General features: G+C 43.7%; 1 protein-coding gene across 6 annotated transcripts in view; it reads left to right on the top strand.

The window, feature by feature from the left end:
* kidins220a (kinase D-interacting substrate 220a) overlaps nucleotides 1-20,249 on the top strand; it is a 45,996-nt gene that overhangs the window by 15,426 nt on the left and 10,321 nt on the right. For all 6 annotated transcript variants that reach the window (XM_030443975.1, XM_030443976.1, XM_030443978.1 and 3 more), the window contains 5 exons: nucleotides 816-1,053; nucleotides 1,186-1,277; nucleotides 4,020-4,164; nucleotides 4,683-4,845; nucleotides 17,496-17,674. In XM_030443975.1, coding sequence (XP_030299835.1) covers nucleotides 816-1,053; nucleotides 1,186-1,277; nucleotides 4,020-4,164; nucleotides 4,683-4,845; nucleotides 17,496-17,674 — 817 coding nt within the window. The remainder of the gene's footprint in view (nucleotides 1-815; nucleotides 1,054-1,185; nucleotides 1,278-4,019; nucleotides 4,165-4,682; nucleotides 4,846-17,495; nucleotides 17,675-20,249) is intronic.

Consider the following 20,249-nt stretch of genomic DNA (forward strand, 5'->3'; position numbering starts at 1 on the left):
TCTTTTCCCCCATGCACACAGACCCCACACATCTTCTGTATCATGCAGCCACCCTGGTGTTCCCAGCTGCCTCAGCTCGCCTCCAACTTTAGATTCATCCTCCCAGCTGCTGTAATAGAATTTCCTTTAGCTAAATGTTATTATTTAGTGAAGTAATCCCAAAGAAGATGGCAACCTTCTGTGTGCTAATGTAATCTTCCCATCTCTGCAAGCACCTCCCAGTCACTCTGAAACCGTCTTCAGTTCAGAGGGGTTCAGACACAGCGCTCTGTGACCCAATTTTTGTAGGCTGCACAAATAACAAAAATGTATTTTTTCTTTTCTTGAGTCATTTTCTACCGGTAATGTGCATGAAAGATGCAGATCATGTGCTGGCGCCTTAGTTGATGTTGTTGACAGCTGCTGTGGGGACAGAGGTCCATCATCATCCTGTGGGGGCGAAGCTAAGGGTGTTGGCCAGGGGTTAACAAACCATGTATGCATGTAACACAAATCGATGTCCTGTGACCATTGAACAACGTCCCTTAGTTAGCAGAGTGGAAATCCCCGACACCACGTGCTGTGGACAGTTAGTTCTCACAGGGATCATTAAGCTCAAGTACTACAGCTGACAGCTAAAGCTACTGTTAAAGTAGTGACGACACGCCTCCACATCCTGCTCTGAAAAGCGGACTGAAGTAAATTGGTTTCAGTAGAAACAGTAGTGCAACAGGCTGATGTCATACCTTGAAAAAACATATTTTATGGAATAATTGTGAAAAACGTGGTGGATGATGTCCTTTACACACTAACTCATGGTTCCCCTCTCACTCCAGGTGAGGGTACTCTTCTCCAAAGGCCCATTTATCTCGATCTTTGCCAGCGACCCGCATATTATCATCAAAGCTATCAACCAAAACCTCAACAGTGTGCTGAGAGACTCCAACATCAACGGACATGACTACATGAGGAACATCGTCCACCTACCAGTATTCCTCAACAGCAGAGGCCTCAGTACGGCCAAGAAGCTCTGCACAGTAACCCCCACCAATGGAGAGGCATTGCCTGCCGAGGGTAAGGACATCATATTGTACTGTATACACATATATAGAGGATTGCACACCGTTTTGAATACAAATCTAATATTCAGAGTTTAATTTCAGCCATTAATCAGCTGTCATTGTCTCTTCCATCCTCTCTCTCCAGGATGGCATGAAGACTTGGACAGGAAGATGTCTTCGACTAGCCTGGGCCAAGACCAGGCCAAGTTTGGCAGCAAGAATGCCCTAAACCGCAGGGTAACAGCTATTCAAGTCATAGACATATGTCACATGCAGTGTTTTGTTGGGGTTTACAACCACATCAGTGGTTCCTGACCCCACCCAATCTCTCTGACTTTACAAGACATGGATGAATGCAGTATGAGTTGTATATGGAAGAATGGCAATAAAAATAGACAGCCAATACTAGAAATGCAAGTCAAAGAGCAGGATTATATTTATTCCAAATTAGATATACCAAGGCAAACAGACACCCCACCCTAATGCATAACAACCAAATCAAAAAAGCCAAATGATAATAACACATTTCAGTGGAGACAGATATGTTGTTTTTACAGCGAGGTAGAAATAAATGTGCTTCCCTCCAACACTTTGGAATAATCAGTAAGCACAAATGAATGCTTGATGTCCTGACATTAATCAAGCCAAATTAAAATGCAGTTAGCTCACCACAACTTGAATAGAAAACACTGCATTAGGAATGGAGATGCTGCCTCGTCGCTCTCGCTCTGTTTTCGGCCTCCTCCCTGAAGGGGGAAGGGGGGGTTGTGTTTAGTACAGGCGTGGTGTTGGCAGGCAGCGCAGAGGCCAGAGGACAGAAGGAGACACACCGAGACGAGAAGAGAGAGGTGCTCGGTGTGCGGCCAAGGTTCCTGGTGTAATTGATGTAATGACTGTTTATCCTTCCTGCTGCGTTGCCACAGCCTAATGACAAGGCCTAGCAGCAGTGGGTCCCTGTGACAAAACACTGGCACCAGGTCTGCTGGCAGGAGGCTAAGTGACTCTGCTGCTGTCGTTGATGCCTTCCTCCCCCCCCTGCGAGACCTTCCTACTACCCCTCCTTCCTTCCCGCCTCCCTCTCTTGTTTGTTTGTTTGACATTTGTTTTGTACCCCGGGTTTATCTAGTACACTCAATTATTGGTGTTGGCCTTTTATTATGAGGCGGCGTGCTCTTTTTATTTGCCCTCCGCCACTAGCTAGCTCTTGGCAGGAGGGCCCTCTTCCTACAAGTGGAGATTAAAATGAGGGCAGGAGGGGAAAATGAATTAGTGGCTCTCCATTTTCATGTGGCTCCTCAAGTTGAGGATGACATTAGGAGTATCTCTGCCATCTTATTGCCATTTACTGGAATGAAATGAATCCCATTTACAAAGAAAATATCCATTGGAAAATGTAGTGTTTAGAAAAAAAATCTAACTCAAAACGTTCTTCTCAGCATAAAAGTATATCAGCAAGGGGAATGAGAGCCAGTATAAGTAAGCCAACATAAATACAATCATCTAAATGAACCAATAAAGCCGTAAAACTACAGTAAAGTCAGCCACACAGGGCTGCTTGTACGATAGACCTTTCTGGTTCTGACTGAGTGGTGGCCATATGTTTCATCTCTCTGAGAAAGAGGTCATGAGACTGGCGTTACGACTTCAAAGTCAACCAAAAGCCTCGCCTTGGCTCATGACCATGGCAGCTGTCTGATATCATCACAGATGTTCTCCGGTAGATCTGTGTCAATAGCTCGCCTGTGTGTCATGACTGTTTGGTTTTGGACAGTGGCTCTTTGATTTTGATTTGCAGTCACAGGAAATGTTGTGTTTTTCTCATGAAAACATGGACTATATAGAAAGGGGGAGAGAGACGAAGCTGGTCATTTGAATTACAAAATGTTAAGAAGAAAAAGAGTGCTTTTAATTGCCTTCACTCACAAGCTTCTATGGTACTGAAAAATTATTATATTAAAACATGTGTTTTTTTAGTTTTGAATGAGAGCAGTTGGGTTACATATAAGTAGATTCCAACATGGATAGAGTGCATAGGAAGTTAACAATATGAGAACTCCAGGCATCTACATTAATATAGTAATTCTCAATCTATTCAAACATACGGTTTTACGGTGACATGACCTGAGATCACATGGTGGCCCTGAAACGCCTGTTCTTTTGTCTCATGATGCACAGCTTGCGGCAGTGATAATGCACAAGTAATCACAAACTCTACAAGAGCCAAGAGTGATATACAGTAATGCCTTATGTTTAACTTGTGCTTTCAATTTGTCTTTGAAAAGATCAAATTTATATGCTCCCCCGTACGTTAAATGGTTGTTAAATGCCTCCTTTTACTGTCACTAAGAATGTTTCTGCTCTTTCTTACCCACTCATGCACTGCTTTAATTGACACTGTCACAGGATTTATGTCAGTGCTTTCTGTTCTGATTTTCCAGCATCATGTCCTGTCACTAAAAAGACCATTGTGTAGTATTTCTTGGCATCTAGCAGTGAGGTTGCAGATTGCAAACAGCTGAACACCCCGTGTCTCACCTTCCTTTACAGTGGCGCGCCAGAAACGCAAAAAGCATGAAAGGCCCCTCTCCAGAGCCAGTGTTTGGTTTGTCTGTTCTGTACTACTATAAAAACACAGTGCAACATGGCGAACTCTGTGGAAAATCTGTAGATGTAAAGGGGTCGTTATAATGTAACAAAAACACAATCATTCTCACTTTCAGGTGATTATCTAGTGATGAAAACGTAATTGTGAATATCATATTCCATTTACATCCCTAAATCCCCTTAAATAGTAAACCCTGGACCTTTCATGCCATGATTGGATGATTCAAATTGCATTAAAATGACAAATTAAATTTTAGTCCTTGAGTTTTTTTAAATCTTGCCAAGCCAGCTGGAAACATGAACAATCCAAATATGTAAAATTTAGATCATTTGCTAATTTGATTTTCTTCTTTTTTTTCGTTGTACTCTGTTCAGGACACATACCGTCGTCGGCAGATGCAGAGGACCATCACCAGACAGATGTCCTTCGACCTTACCAAGCTGCTGGTCACTGAGGACTGGTTCAGCGACATCAGCCCACAGACCATGAGGAGGCTGCTCAACATAGTTTCTATTACCGGTAAAGCGTTAACCATATTCTGCTGTAGCGCCACCCTCATCTTATAATATCAACAGAAGACATTCTGTCTATCTAGCAACATCAAGGTTATCAAATCAACCCACTTCAAGGGGATTAGATGGCTTACTTTTGTCAGTCATTGACAAAATATGACTGGGGACACAAAACAAAGCTCTGATGGGATATAATTTGAGACCGGCAGCAGCCAACATGTGGTTGCAGAGGCTTCGCATTTAACCAGGGGTTTTAGTTAAGAATACATTTTGCAAGTCTTAGAAGGCATTTAAATTAACTATAAATATTAATTGCATTTGCTGTATAGACATGGCAGCATGCAAGGATTCTACAATGTTACAAATTCACAAATTCATAAATATATTGATATCCAATTATACGAAGATAACAAAAACAAGCAGCAGGTTGAGAAACAGTGGACCAGCTTTTGTCGAACTTGACAGAGACGATCATTAGGATGGACTTCTGCGGCCTCTAATCCTTGATCCATCCATTGTTGACAGGTCGTCTGTTGCGGGCCAATCAGATCGTCTTCAACTGGGACCGGCTGGCGTCATGGATCAACCTGACAGAAGAGTGGCCTTACAGGACTTCGTGGATCATTCTGTTTTTGGAAGAGACCGAAGGAGTGTCAGACCAGGTCGCTCTCAAGACCATCTATGAGAGGTATAGAAAACCACAATCACTCCGTCTTTAGTTACTTATCTGATCTACAAGGTGTACAGTCTTCTTTGATACACCTGCATGCTTTCTTTATTTGTTTCACTATCTTTTTTCACTCTAATTTCCATTAGTCTCTTTCTTACTTGGGGCATGACAGAGGCTACCTTTAACACAAGATGAAATGGAAATAAGGTCAGAGGAGTTTAGTCAAAGGGCCAACTTCTCATGTAAAAATGCTGTAAAGTGGCTCCTATGTCCTGACCATCATCAAAAAAACATAAAAGAATTAATAAGTGGAAGTCAATAAATAACTTTATTGTTTTATATTCCCTATGAAATACTTACATAAATAGCCTTGACCAGCAGGTGGCAGTAGAGTATTTTGTTTTCTGTATGGGCTGCATCAATCCTCAGCTACCGCCAATGGCTGTGAGTGCCACACTAATTGGCAACTGACAGACAGATTTTGTAATTGATCATAATGCACGAGGCAAATGATGACTGTATTATAGCTGGGGCAACAGATTCATGAAGGGACACGATTTCCTTAAAACTGCGAAGGAGACAAATGGCGCTCAGACGTCTGCGGCTGAGCAGTGATGGAAAAGTCCTGTACCTCTCTGTGTGTGTGTAAACAGTACGACTGCTCATGGCTTTGTATGTGTGTGGTCACGGATGCTTTTAGGCGTGCTCACCGCAGATGAGAGGAGGAGAACCGACACAGGCTGAGTCGTGCATCAGTCGCTGGCCTTTAAAGGTTGCACTCTGTCACAATACACTAGTGCCTATGATTCCTGCGGCGGTGAGGTGTCACAGACCGTTACTGTCAGCCAGTCAAGCCAGCTAGATTCAGCAGACAATCCTCCCTCCCCCAATTCCAAGGCAAACCACTGCCTCATTAGACTAGGTTTTCGCTGTTTGGTTTCCAAAGGACAATGGGCTTTACCTTGTGTTTGTATATAGCAGTCAAGTGTTAGTGTTATGGAGGAGGTCTACAGTATGAGAGGAGGACAGAGTACAAGGGATTAAATGAGACTCTTCTTTGTCGGAAGGCTGAAATCAATTTGTACTTGCTATAATTGTTAATTTTACATTTCTCTGCCGTATATCTCTATCATGTTTAAGTATTGGACACCCTTAAGGAAATGTCTGTACTTTTACCACAATTACTGTGTAATAAAACTGAGAGATGGAATTAGACAGCCATACAATTCTACACCAAAAGGCCTGGATTAGAGTGCCTGTACCGCAGCATGGGACTGGGGCTCACGCTGTTCGTTAGACTTAATACAGCCATCATCTTGTTTTTGACCAACGGTCCTGTCTTCCTTTATCTTCTTCCTTGTTGAATGTCTTTCCAAATGGCTGCTCTGTTCCGCAGTGGCTGTCGGAGAAGCGGCCTTAATGATGATGACAGGAAGCCTCAAACAGGCTAAACACAACGCCTTGCCTAGAGGCCTTATCTCTTGCACTAATCTTCCGCTGATAAGAGTCAGGCCAGTCTGTCTGTGTATCTTTTTCCGTCTCTCTGCTCTTTTCTTCCTCTTTCTTATGATCTCAGGCTCTAAAGGTCCCTTTTTGTTCTGGATGAGATATTCTGTCTTTTCCCCTTAGCGATGGACAGGCACTTGACTGGCCTCTCAGAACCCCAGGCCCCCTTCTCCCAACTGTCTCACTGCTTGAGAAATGGATAGCTACCTCTCTTTGCTTCCCCATGCAGCAGAGTGTACGCATAAGCACACGCACAGCAGATGTGCACACAAATAACGCATCTTTTTTCGGTAGCCTAAATTCGAATGGTGGACCATTTCTTGCATGTTATAGTTCACATCTTTTTCGTTAAATTCTGTTACGGCAAGACCTGTGTGGTTCAGACCTCATGCACATGCTCTGTTTTTCTGTTTTAGAATGCATATATGTGTTGTGTTCAGCCATTTGTACACAGCAGAACTGCACATCCCCTGAGCGTTACTAAGTGAATATATTAGTGGTGAAGTGAACGTGGGGGTGAGTCAGCCCCTTATAGGTCAACTGTCGCCCTGCATCTCAGTCACAAGGCAGCATGCGCTTCCTCTCCTCATCTCTTTGTAAGGCTTGCTAAAGCTAGTCCTAGATAGCCATTGTAGATAAATCTTTTTTAAGGTAAAAATAAAATGCAGGTTTGATTCTTGCGAGAGGTCCCTTTTTAAATTTGGCCCAGTATCAAGAAACAGTCTCAGTTTAGACTTAATACCCTACCTAGCCTTCTAAATTAAAACTAGATTAAGCCATGCTAAACAATAGGGAAGGCAAAAGTGCCTCTCAGTGCAGAAGGCGACATATACTCTCAGTGGCATATACCTGAACTCCTAGAGACGACAGAAAAAATAGACACACGCCCACCTTCCCTCATATCTCGCACAAACACACACGCTTTCAAAACGGCTGAAAGCTGTTTTTAGCAACTTGCCTGGCAATAACAAAACGTCCACGAAGGACTGTGAAGTGTCATTGTAGGACGTGGCATGAAGAGAAAGTCATGGCGCTAATTCCCGTAGCGGGAGCGGACCAGAACAGCCCTGCTAATCTGATGGAGAATGTGTAATCGGTTAATAACCTCAGCGATTTCTATCATTAATGGTAAGACAGGGGGCTGCCCACACTAATGCACGGTGGTGGTGGCGGGGGGGGGGGAGACGAACTGTGCAACAAAGATGGCACTGTCTGCAGGAGATATTGGCTCACAGCAATCAAGCTCACACACACAAAGCCTAGCTAAACTGTTTGTGTCACTAGTTGTGGAGGGATAACTACACATTACACCTCCAGCAGTGAGCCAGCATCATGGCCTCCCCCTGCATACTGACACAGAGAAAAACAAAACAAGAAGCTTTTGGACCGAGCATCGTATTTGTAGCCGTCAAATTAACAACCCTAAATCTGTGTTTCGAACACTGTTTCTTTTTTATTTATTTTTTATCACAAGCAAATTGAATTTGGAGCCCGCAGCCTTGTGACTATCATTTTCTGCACTATCATTTCTTTCCTCTCAGTATCGTCTCTTCTCAGGAGTCAGTTGTTCCTTGTTTTAGCTGCCATTAGAGACTTAATGACTCCAGCTAACCTAGCTCTCTCCTGCTTCATGGTTATTGCTCTAAAGCAGCCCAGCCATTTCCGAAAGAGTGTTAATGAGCTTTTGTATTTTTTATTTCCTCTGTGTTGTTTAGAGCCATTACGTTACATTGAACCTTTAGTGGAAGCTCTTCAGTAGAGTGATTTCAGATGATTGAGCAAGTACAGGTTCTGGGTGTTTCTCAAGGACACTCTTGTTGGTTCTCCTCACCTTTGTTGTTGGAAATATACTCACCTTTCTTATTTTTATTCTGAATTTAGATCACCATCAGCTCTGATAAGCTGGTTGGTCCTTCTGTCGGCCTGTTTGATGACATTTTGTGAATCAATAACTCAAAGATGTCTCCTTTAAAGATGAATCAATTGGATTCTATGGCATGTTACCAGGGGGCCACAATAATTTTTAAATTTTGATAATAATCATGTGATTATTTTGACGGATATTACTATTGGGATTCTTCCATCACAATTTTCATTTTAACAGAAAACATCTTTAAAATCATGATGATATGAAATGTACTGGTGTTCTGCACCAAAGAAACACGTTGTCATTCAAGCAAAATGACAATAAATGTTGGAGTTCAAGCTTCTACATTTTTTTGTTGTTTTCTATGCACATTAGCTGAAGACCTTTGGCTTTTGGACTATTGATCGGATGAAAAATGTTGTGAAGATGTCAACTTGCAATCCCCAAAATTATGATGGGCATTGTCCAAAGTTTTCCATTATATAGCAGCCCTCATCACATTACCTTTCAAGGACTCTTCATGCAGTCTGTGATCAGCAGTGACTGTCAGTGTCTCTAATTATTAGTGTTTAATTTTTGACTGTAGTGATTTGTTTAAAAGCGGTTCTGTGTTTCGGTTGAGGGGTTAACATATTTGTACCTAATGATGTATGGGGGCGCGTTCAGTCAGCCCCTCAGAGAGTTTATTCCTGGACACCCAGATCCCGTTTTCAGCTCAAAAAAAAAAAAGTGTCACTGGTCCACTGAGCAGGTTCCTGCACTGCTCTGACATCTGGTGCCCTGTCTGTGCCAGGATGCCCCCGCCGCACTCAGGAGTGTGTCTCTGGCGCTGCACCTGAATCTTCTGTTCATTACACACACCCACACATACGTACACACGAAACTATTGCACGCCATACACATATAGACACACTCACATGCGCTACGTGGTGAAACTGAAACTGTGCACACAATATTTGCCACTTCAAGCATAGTGATCGAACATGTGCGTGTGCTACACATGCAGCACACGCAAACACGCACACACCTAGCTTTCACACCAGTGCAAGAACATATGTCACCCCCAACTCCTCTGAGAATCGGTGTAATTAATCAGACCCTGAGATGCAGGCTGCATTCAGCAAACACGCATATGCACACACAGCACAGGAAGCAGAACACAGCAGATAGATTGTTGTCAAGTAAAATTGTGGTGTCTAGAGGTGAGTTTAATGTGCCAATATTTGGGTGTAAAAAAAAATCTCAATGCACTTCATGCTTTTCCTTTTATGTCACGGCTTGTAAAGAATCGACTCTTCCTGTCTGCCCTTCATCCTCTCTTCCGCTCATTTGTGTCATCCTGAACCTGTATTCAAACAATCCTCTTCTCAGTGACGTGACTAGAGCCAGGCACTCTTGGACACTTGAAAACTTTTTTCTTTTTTTTCTTCACTAATCACACTCTGAATGAATATGTAGCCAGGCAATTCAGTCTTAATTAGAGAGACTCTTATCCCAAGTACTGAAACATTAAGATGACGCTCTCTTCTCGTTCAGGATTACTTTAATTGGCACAATTATTGTAATTTGGATGCAATTATGTGACGGGATAAAAGTGCTGTTCCAAAGCTCATGCGGGTGATTCCCTTTATGTGGAATCCTTTAATAAGCTCTTAAATATCTTGCTGCAGAAAAATGGCAAGATCCTATTCTTTTCTTATGATGAATACTTTTGAACTTGTCCTGCCCTCAAATGAAAAGTCTTTATTCTTTGCCACGCTGCCTATTGTTCATGAGAATTCCCATCTCATTCGTAACACTTTCAGTCATCTGGATGCACGGTCGGTAAATGCTCAATGTTTTTTTCGCTCCCTCTCCTCTGAGGGAGGAGGCTATTGTTCCCATGCAGAATCCCTCCAGGAGGTATTTCAGTGGAAGACGGAGTAAAACTGCCATCGCTCATCGCACTGCCTTTTGCCAAGAGACTTGGAGATGTGTGTGAATTTGTAAAGGTTGGTGTGAAGCTACCTGTGTCTCAATAGAGATCTGGCTCCTTCACTACGACACCGTCATTGATTCTTCTACGCGCCAGTGTACCGACCAACCACCTGACTGACGAGCAGATAAAGACAGACAGAGACAAAAAAGAAAGTATGGTAGGCGTGAGATAAAGATGGCAAAGGGAGAGGGGTTGGTATTTGATAAGGAATGGCATTAAGAGCGAGTGAGAAGAATACGAGAGTCCAGTCTCAGGAGGTAAAACGAGGCGAAGGAATCTGTGTGTGAATGGAGGATCAGAGCAGATACCAGCAGGATTACTGCTAGCCGAGTTTGCCATTGGTGGGTCTCGGGCGTATTTAAATCCTCAGGTGGTGCTGCTGCTCCAAGTGAGATAGTCCGAGTGGTGGGCACACGCAGATTCATGCACGTGTCCCCTGGGTTCCCACATGGCGGTTAATACAGTGAAACCCATCGTCGACTGATTAAATTTGTGCATGTGTGTCGACCCTGCTTGCATTGTCGTTCCTCCACCTCTCAGGTGTTTGGAGATGGTGACTCATTGATGAATCAGCCATAGCCAGTTCCACCACCACTCAACCCCTGCTGAGCTGCTCACAATGTAGAAAAACTAAACAAAACATACCACAAAATCCCCATGACGGTCACAGTCGTGTGTACAGGTGAAACAGGAGGGGGTGTATGAGTTTGTGTGCAAGGTGATTTTTCTGATCACGCATTCATGTATGAGCAAGCTACAACATGAGGACGGAGAGAACGTCATGCGGCATTCTTTGTTAGAAAATCCTTAAAGCCCTTTTCATTTCTGCCTGTAAGCCGAGGTTGAGGGATTAGTCTAATTGGTCTGAAACAAGAGAACTGTACTGTTCCCTTTTTGTACAAAGCAGTCATTTCAAAAGCAATGAAAACCTCTACTACACCTCTAACTGGCCTCTGCTCTTCAGTCATGGGCTCGTCCATCAGCGACGAAAGGTTGGATTAACATTTAAACGTGACACTGAGGTGGAAGTAAAGGAGCGGAGGGCAGAGGAGCAGATATCTGCCTGATACTCTGGTATTTCTGCGGTGTTGAGCATTATTGCTGATCTCTCTCCCGCTCTGCTGGAGCTGCTGGAAGGTGAGGGGGGGTTTGGATTAAAAATAGCAGCGCAGGATTGCGAGAGGTTCGGCGCTGACCTTTAAGTGGACAACGAGATTCGCCCTCAGCCGCTGCAGGAGCCATGGGGCACACACGCACACACATCCGGCCCTTAACTGACGTTAACATCCTGGCCCTACAAAAGTCAATGGAGGTCAGGGCCTTTTGGGGTGTGTGTACATGTGTGTGGAAATGACACTTAAATGGCAAGAAGTAGAGGCGAACCGAAGATTGAGAAAATCCAGCCTATATCCGTATCGATTAGGAGTGTCCTTTTCTTCCCCCATATTTACTCATAGAGTATCTTTTTAAGATATAATATGTATTATTTCTGCATTTAAATGTCTGAAAACGACTGACCTTTGTTGTGTGTATATATAAATAAGTTTCAAGCAATATTCAAAACCAGAGTTATCAGCAGTTTTATTCAATGTAGCGCTGTGCATCAATTGGTTGCCTGTCACTATAACATCTGGGAGTGAGTCAGAGAGTGAGAAAGGAAGTGTGCGAACTTGATGACCATAACATAAATGAAACTTAAAGATATGACCTCTTCCTAGAACTTTCAATAGTCAAGTAGATAGATTTTTTATCGGCAGTGGTTGTTGTTTAACAATGAAGACAACAACTCCAACGATCCAAAGCTACTCACAGTCTTTTGTTTTGTTTTGATTGAGAGACTCCTAGTGGCAGAAATTACACACTGTGTGTTTAATTTGGAACATGCTTCCAGCCACCAGGATTTAGTCATCAGGTTTGTCTGGTTAGGTCTCTCGAAAGGTTTTCCCTCTCTGCCTTCCGACTCAAATTGAAGAAGAGTGATAAAAAAATCTGTTTTGACTGATTGACTTCATTTTTGTTGTTTTTTGACATTCGCCTGTCTCTCACGCATCTCATTTTTTGATGCACATGTCCAACACTGTAAAGTTATTTGGATTAGTGGTTCAGCCTGAGAATCCCAAGCTTTTTTTGTCACATTTATCACTCACTATGGATTTTAGCTCCATAACAGACGTATTCCAGATGTATTATCTTCTGCAGAAGAGCACATTTGTCTTCATTTTAGCAGTCCACCACACTTAATTCTGCATCATACAACCTATCACTTGGCCATTAAGGCTATCAAACAACCACATGTGCTGATATGAACTCCGTGGCGCAATTAGTGTCACAAAGAACGAACTTTGCCATGGCCCAAGGATGCTCCAAGCTCTCCTCTGGAGCGTAAATCACCAGGCTGAGGTTTAGTGTTTTACTATTTGTCAAGAATGAGGCTGTAGTTAATCTGAGTGGAGGGTTCAGTTAAGGTTTTTGGGGTCTGGAACAAGAAGGCTCCGTTTCGACGCTACACATGAGTTTAATCAACATTTCAGGGAACCACTGAAAGTCCTGAGCACGTCTCAAAGGGAGGCCGTTCTCTCCGAAGCAGCTTGGTTTTTATCAGCCTGGTGTGTTTCCCATTAGCCTGCTTGTCTCTGTGGTTTGCTTTGGGATGCACAGGTCCAGCTTAGTACAAAGGAGCTTCAATTACTGGACTAAACTTTGCCACAAACGTATATGGAAAGCAGACGCTGCCACAAGTTGTCAGTTGGCACTGCCAAGACGAGGAAGCAAGAAAGAGAGAGAGTTGGAGACGGAGACGAGGGCAGAGACAGAGGGTGTCCACATTACATGAAGCATTTGATTCAAATCAAGGAAATAAGTCTGGATTTTCAGGAGACAAAGAACGTGGCGTCATCTAAAGTGAAAACATGTTTTTGCTCTCCCCCTCTGCCTTTGGGGTGGTGAGGGCTTTGGCAGCTTCCACCGTAACAATAACCTCTCTCAGCATTGATGCTGCGAGTCCACGCGCCAGCTTGCTGGTCTGTCCGCCTGTCCACTGTTTTCCCAGATAGGGCCTCGCTGGGTTCATCCACACGCTTGGCAGACACTGTGCCAGCGACTCCAACATGACTCTGACCAGGAGAGGAATGTGCCGGACCCGGGCCTGGTTAACTTCTGCACCCACACACTGTGGGACTGGTCGCACAGTGTCTGACATTGAAACTCTTGAGCTTCTCAAACACAATGTGCACAGGCGTTTGTCTGTTCTGCAGGCATCTCCCTCTGTCTTTGGGCCCCTTTATGGAAATGTTTGGCAGCAAGACCACCTCTTTGTGGTGTGCCTGCGCATGTCATCTGTAAGCACAGAGGGCAGCTGTAAAGCAAAGTCAAGTGGCACATTCATACTTCCACTGCCCAAATAGCAGACGGAAGGGATAGAGAGATGAATTCTGCTCATTCCCGTCAGCTGCAGCGTGTGGGAGGTTGAGAGGAGAAGAAAGGGCTACGCTCCAGTCAGCTTTGGGACCTATTAGCATTTGGATAAGCTCAGAAAGCTCCCAGTGGCCACACCACACAGAGAGTGGTTGGGCCTAAGCGCCTGTATTGCTGCAGCTATAAGCTGGGTCCTGTCAATGGACCCATTGTGCAGGAACGGCTGCCGGGATGCCTGACGGCCTTTATCTCGCCCGTCCTCAGTCTGCTTGAAAGTAGCACGCCGGTTTCCTTGGCACTCCAACCCGAGCATCCATCTTGTCATTTGGCAACTGATTGCCGATAAGAATGGCTTTGTTCATTTTGTCTGTCTCGTCTGTTCACTGTGATGATGACTAAGTCTGAAGTGATTTGTGTCAATTGCTTAATGCCAAGGCCAACAACTCATCATTAGTTAACTTCAAAGGGTGCCATTTGAAGTGGTTAAACCTCATTGACAAACTGCTGTTGTCATTTAATGGGTACTATTTGTTCTGTAACACCATGCAGTTCAGCATGTTGGCCAGAATCACTCTGATGGATTATCAGCTGTCCGTTCATCAGTATTCCAGTAATTCTGCCGTCCTTTTTGCTTTTCTACGATTCTCCTTATCAACCATCCACTGATTGGTGCAAAGTGTGAGCTCCACTTTTGCGTCTGGCCAGCCCTTCCTGCAGACATGTCTGAGCAGTCAGCAGGGGAACGCCAGGAATGGACCTCTGACTCTCTTGTTTCTTCTTTCCATCTGTCTGGGTGTAACTCAGTGATGGATGTCCTTGAATTGTTCTTATCACCAGCTCCTGGTTGTCTTTGGAAGACACAGCTGTTTGTGCTCCTGTGTGTTTGCAGTGCATGACAGCAGGCCAGAGCAAACACGCAGGTCAGGAAAATAGAGATGCCATTGTTGTCAGGTCGATGTGCATGAAGGATGTATTTGTATGTAGCCCTTGTGTCAGATTTCCAAAGGCCAATAGATGAGTTCCTCTTCTCTAACTTGCAGTTTTGTTAACGACTGTTTTTGCTATGATAAATGTATGAAATGAAGAACCCGGAAGTTGCCAAAAGTGTCCGATATCACTGCAACTTGATATGTTTGAGTTTGAATTTCATTGTTATTGTCCATTCTCAGTTTTGGCACAGTGCAGCCAATGTGTGTTATGTTAGATGGTCCTATAAAAAGACTGCAGATTCCTTAGAAAGTCTTCGGAGGGTGTTCTCTATATAGCAAAAGGAAGTGCCCTGTGTGTGTGTGTGTGTGTGTGTGTGTGTGTGTGCGTGTGTGTGTGTGTGTGTGGTGTGTGCGTGTGTGTGTGTGTGTGTGCGCGCGTGTGTGTGTGTGTGTGAGTCACTGGCTCCTGTTGGTCTGTCTCTGCAGACCCACAAATAAACAGCAGTAAGCCAGCTGGAAATGGGGAAAAGCACAGGCTTCTCTCAGTCTGCATATGGGTTAATACAGTTCATGGGAAAAGGAACCAAACAGCCACACGAACTGTGCATGTACTCGCACACAACATGCTCCACCCTTCATCTGTGCCTTTGAATTTCTCCATCATCACTGCACAGGTGTACGTGGTGGACATGACACTGTCTTTTTTTTTTTTCTCCGATGTTGTTTGAGTCGGCACCGGCGCCGTAGCTGTTTACGTGTGTGTGTATGCAGGTAACATCTGTGCCTTCAGAGGTCCAACTCATCCTCACGAGCGGAGGTCACATGAGCGAGGTTCATCAGTGTGCCAACATGGAGCTTCCTTGACCTTTTGGGTCTTGTTAAAGGTTCTAATGGAAGGAGGACTGAGAGGGCTTTGTCCACTGGAGCCCAGCTGTGTCTCTGTGTCCTCCCTGCTCACAGTCCATTCCCTCTCCTTTCAGTCTGTGTGTGTCTGTACTGGCAGACGTCGGGTATAGACGGTGGGGTCGGGTGACCCACCTGGGCTGGTCTGTGGGGAAGTGAATCTCTGTAGGAGGATCAAACAGGATTAAGGATAGGCGTATGACTGGAGCACAGATGCAAAAATAAAGGTTTATATAGATTTTGGCTCAAGGTGAAAATCAAGCTTTCTAGTGAAACTCTATAACTCTTCAACTCTTAAATGTTAAAATCTTCACTTTTTTTAACTTCCTATCATGTCTCTCTAGGACATACTCTATCACTGCGTTTCTTGCCAGACTTGTACATTTGGTTAGAGACATCCTGTAACCACAAGGTCACAGGTTTGAGCCCTGCAACAGCAGATGTGTCCATCACCAGCCATCTGTCCTGTCAAAATGCCCTTGAACAGAAGACTGGACTCCTACCTGTGCACTCACTGTAAGCAGTCTGGACAGGAATATCAGCTAAAAGCCAAAAATGGAAATGATGTAACCCGTAGTGCAGTTATGCTTCTAAGGTCTTGTTTTTCATCCACCCATCACCGAGGTATGAGAACTTCGCTCAATTGGGCTGACAGGGAGCATTTCGTCCAGTTTGCTAACTGGATCATCTTTGCTGATAGTTTGGTTTATTAGCCAACAGTGTGCTGTGTTGAACCCTCGCCAGATACTGACCTCACCCTGACTTAGCTAGCGTGCTGTAGCGACGGTACTAATCATCCAATCAAGTCACAGAAAGGCCAGCCTGTGTTCACTCTAAAAAACAGATCAGGCCCAGGGAAAAACCCAGCTCATCAGCCGGTGTTCTCAGCAGCGCATACCAGTATACAGACTGGGTGATGCACACGGAGGGAGGGCAGGCTGGGCTGGGGTTGAACTGGAAGGAGGGAAGGTTGAGCAGGATGTAGGGAGAGAAAATGATGAAGGGCTCGGATGAGAAATGGAGGCAGAGATGAGAAAAATATCTGCTCCCTGCTGGAGTCTCCTCATTCATCTGATAAGAGCGGCACATACTGGTGATGAATGGCCGGTGTCAGAAGTCACTCCGAGTTTCATCTTTTCACGTCTGAATGATGGGATTAACGAGATGTACCGATTGCGCTGGCTTGTTGGTGTGTGCTTCACTTGTACCCTCGGCCACATGCTACGCTGTCCTTGATTAAACTGATATCTTTTTTCTTTACCTTGTGCAGATGAAAATTGGATTTCCCATCTCGTTACACTTCAGTATGCATGCTCATTGTTCATCATTTCAGAGATGGTTTTCACCCTGCTTATCAACTTTTTTAACCCTTTGTTTATATCATGTGGTGCAAGAAGTTGTGGTTTTCAACTGAACACAGTGTTTGCTGTTTTTAATCTGCTTTCTTAACGTAATACGATGTTTTTTTCCTGTAGTATAGATAGAAAAAAAACGATATCACACAGCAACGGAACAATCTCCAAACATGGTGTTTACTTAGGGTCTGTGATAACAAACATCATGTTAACTGTGGCAGCGCATCATGACGTGCTTCCGTCTGCTGCTTGCTAAATTACCCTGATTGTCATCTTCTCAGGTTTCCTCCTCTGCTGAGAAAAGATAACATCCCTCACTCTATCTGTCCTCAAACATCCCCCTTTCTCTATCTTGCCTTCTCTAAATCCAGTTATCTCTCCGCTCTCATGATGATGATGACCGTTGCATATCTCTTCAATCTTAACAGTACCGCTTGCTATTTCCTCTTTTCTTTTTCTTTTTTTTGTCAGAATGTGATGCTTTGTGTTTTTCTCCTGTTTAACTTGCAGTCAGAATTTAGCATAAACTGACATGTTGACATATTCCTGTCACATGCCAATTAGATTGCACAATTTTGTGTGTTGTTATGAGCAATTTCGACAGTAAAAAAGGATCCAACAACCAAGTCTTGTTCCCTTAATTAAGATTTTTTGAGTAAACCATCGTGTTAACCAACACTGCAACACCCCCTTCTCTTTTCCTTTTTCCGCTGAAGAATCTCCAAGAGCATCCCCACCACTAAGGACGTGGAGCCGCTGCTGGAGATCGATGGAGACATCCGCAGCTTTGAGGTCTTCCTTTCCTCCAGGACACCCGTCCTCACTGCCAGAGATGTGGAGATGTTCCTGCCCTGCACCGTCAACCTGGACCCCAAACTCAGGGAGATCATTGCAGGTATTGGAATGGGAATCTCTAGATATATTACAATTTGATTTGATTCAGAGGGCTATGATCTTTGCCATCCACACCAAAACTCAAAAAGTAGCCTAGTTTAGAACATAAACACAATGCACATGTGTACATTTTTTACGTTTGACCATCCAGCTGCTTCAGCCATAAGAAAAGGACAGCCAGGTCTTAAAAAAAACAGCATAAAAAGTCTTACTAAGGTGTTGGGCCGCTTTGAGCTGCCAGAACAGCTTCAGTGCACCTTGGCATGGATTCTTCATGACTCTGGGGCTCTGCTGCCGGGATTAACATTCTTCTTCCAGAAGACATTCCCTCATTTGGTGCTTTGATGATGGTGTTGGACAGTGCTGTCAGACCGTCAAACTTTCCCCGTGGCTGTTTAACTGGGTTAAGATCTGGTGACTGTAAAGACCACAGCATTTGAGCACAGTTTATTGTTGACCTTGAAAACAGCAGTTCGATGAAACAAGAACCCGAAAACAAGCTCATGAAGCTATCAACCTCATCTCAACGACTGCGCTCGGCGAACGGACTCACTCAGTTGTCATGGATATGGTTTAGCTGTTTTAGTGACAACAAAACAACAACTAAACCATCTTCATAACAACAGAGAGATGTGGTCTACAGCCTCGGAAACACCAAATAGGTTGGCCACAGCTTATAACCCATAACATTTCTATTCTCATCAAACCAATGACTGATCTGTCTTCAGTATATAAACATCTCTACACAATAGACTTTGGCTGACATTTATATGCAGTTAAAGGGCTCCGGGATGCAACTGTTGTGTTAGCACGTGCACCCAATAATCTGTCAAGTGGAACTAAAAAATTTTATTGGTTGCACTGGTGTCTCATCAGCATTATGATTTAAAAAAATGTAGCCTTTAAAAATATATGTTTTTTACAAACACCACCCAGGTGTGTAGACAGTTGCCTTTCAACCATTGTTGACCGATAAACAGAATTTCTATGGATCTTTTTTCAGTGTATAGTAGGATTTAGGATTTGTTATTTTGTAATACCCAAATAATATTTGAGTTTGATTTGTTTATTTGAAATGGTCAAACTTCAGCACTCCATAACTTTATTTGAGGGCCCAAATTGATGTGAGGGCCACACCTCCCCTCTCACTTCAACCCCCAGGCATCCCACATCTCTACATCTGTTGTTCACAGCAGCAGCAGGTGTTGTAAAGCACAGAAGAACACAGGAGATAATGGAATAAAGTTACCCTTATGTGGACCATGTCAAGTGACGATGTTAGTCCATTAGACAAGTGAAAGGATGTACACCTTGGCTATTATTTGCCTCAATAACTACAGTACTGTAACAGTACTGTGTTCTGACTTCCGCCGCTTTTGGGGACAAACATCAGAGTCAACGCAGCATGTGCATAAAAAATAGGTCTATCTAACCTTCAACACTTCAAAAGTAGCCAAATTATGCGGGAAAACCGCAGACTTGGCAACCCAGCTGGCTGTGTCTATTTATAAATGGGGCGGTCCAGCGGTTCTGAAGGGAGGGTGCTCACATGCACTCATATGCACTCACACGCACGCACAGCCAGAGACCGGTTATCCAAAACAAAAACAGAGAAGCTCGATAACAGTGTGACGTCACTCTCTGTTCAGAATGTCTTCACTCCCCTATATCTTTACATAGTAAATAGTTGTTTCCTGACATCTAATGAGGCTAAATGTTGTACATCAGACCTTTAAGGTTATCTCAATCTTCTGTTGCGTGTGTGTTGTTATTGAAATGAAGAAAAACATATATCTGCACCTTTATTCTGGTTTACAATGATTTAAATAAAAACTGAACTTAAAATGTATTATTGGGTGTGCCCAAATTATGGGCCAGTGCACCTAAATGAAAACGTTAGGTCACACCAGAGCAGCCAGTGTAAAATGTTAGTCTGGAGCCCTTAGTTATAGCCTTGTTTATTTACATTTCGCATTACTGTTCATTTATACTTCAAAAGTAACCATTGACATGTTTACCTAAGATCGACTTTCACCAAGTGTAGCTCCATAAACTGCAGTTTTACACCGCATAAATCTGATGAGTGTTCTAAAACTTCACATGCAGCAAAAACAGATAATCTGATGTTACCAAGTATCTTTGCTTCATGTCAAACAGTAAACAACTATTTCTCTTCGGGTTAGCTCGATGATGTAATTGTTCTCAGGCGTCATAATATGGAGCATGCGCATACACGTGTGTGTTAGTGTGTGTATGAAGGAGAAGGAGGTTAATTGTACAGTTCTGTCTACATGAAAGCGTTTTGTATACAATTACATGGAGAGACAGAGAACTGTCCTCTATGTGACGTGTTGAATTCATTGCCAGCTCATTTGGCAGTGACATTACTCATAACATTGCGGCAGGGTCTGCTCTCAAATCGCCCACTGCAGGGGCTCTCAGAAACCCACAGCTTGCTTCTCATTTCTACACAATCAAATGTCGAGCAGGTTTCCACTACAGCTCTGTGGGATCGTGGACAATATTTTCACTCGCCGTCACCAATCTGCCATCAGCGCCGCACCGAATGTCACAGT

This window comes from Sparus aurata, chromosome 16 (assembly GCF_900880675.1).
Source record: "Sparus aurata chromosome 16, fSpaAur1.1, whole genome shotgun sequence".
NCBI classification, from domain to species: domain Eukaryota; kingdom Metazoa; phylum Chordata; class Actinopteri; order Spariformes; family Sparidae; genus Sparus; species Sparus aurata.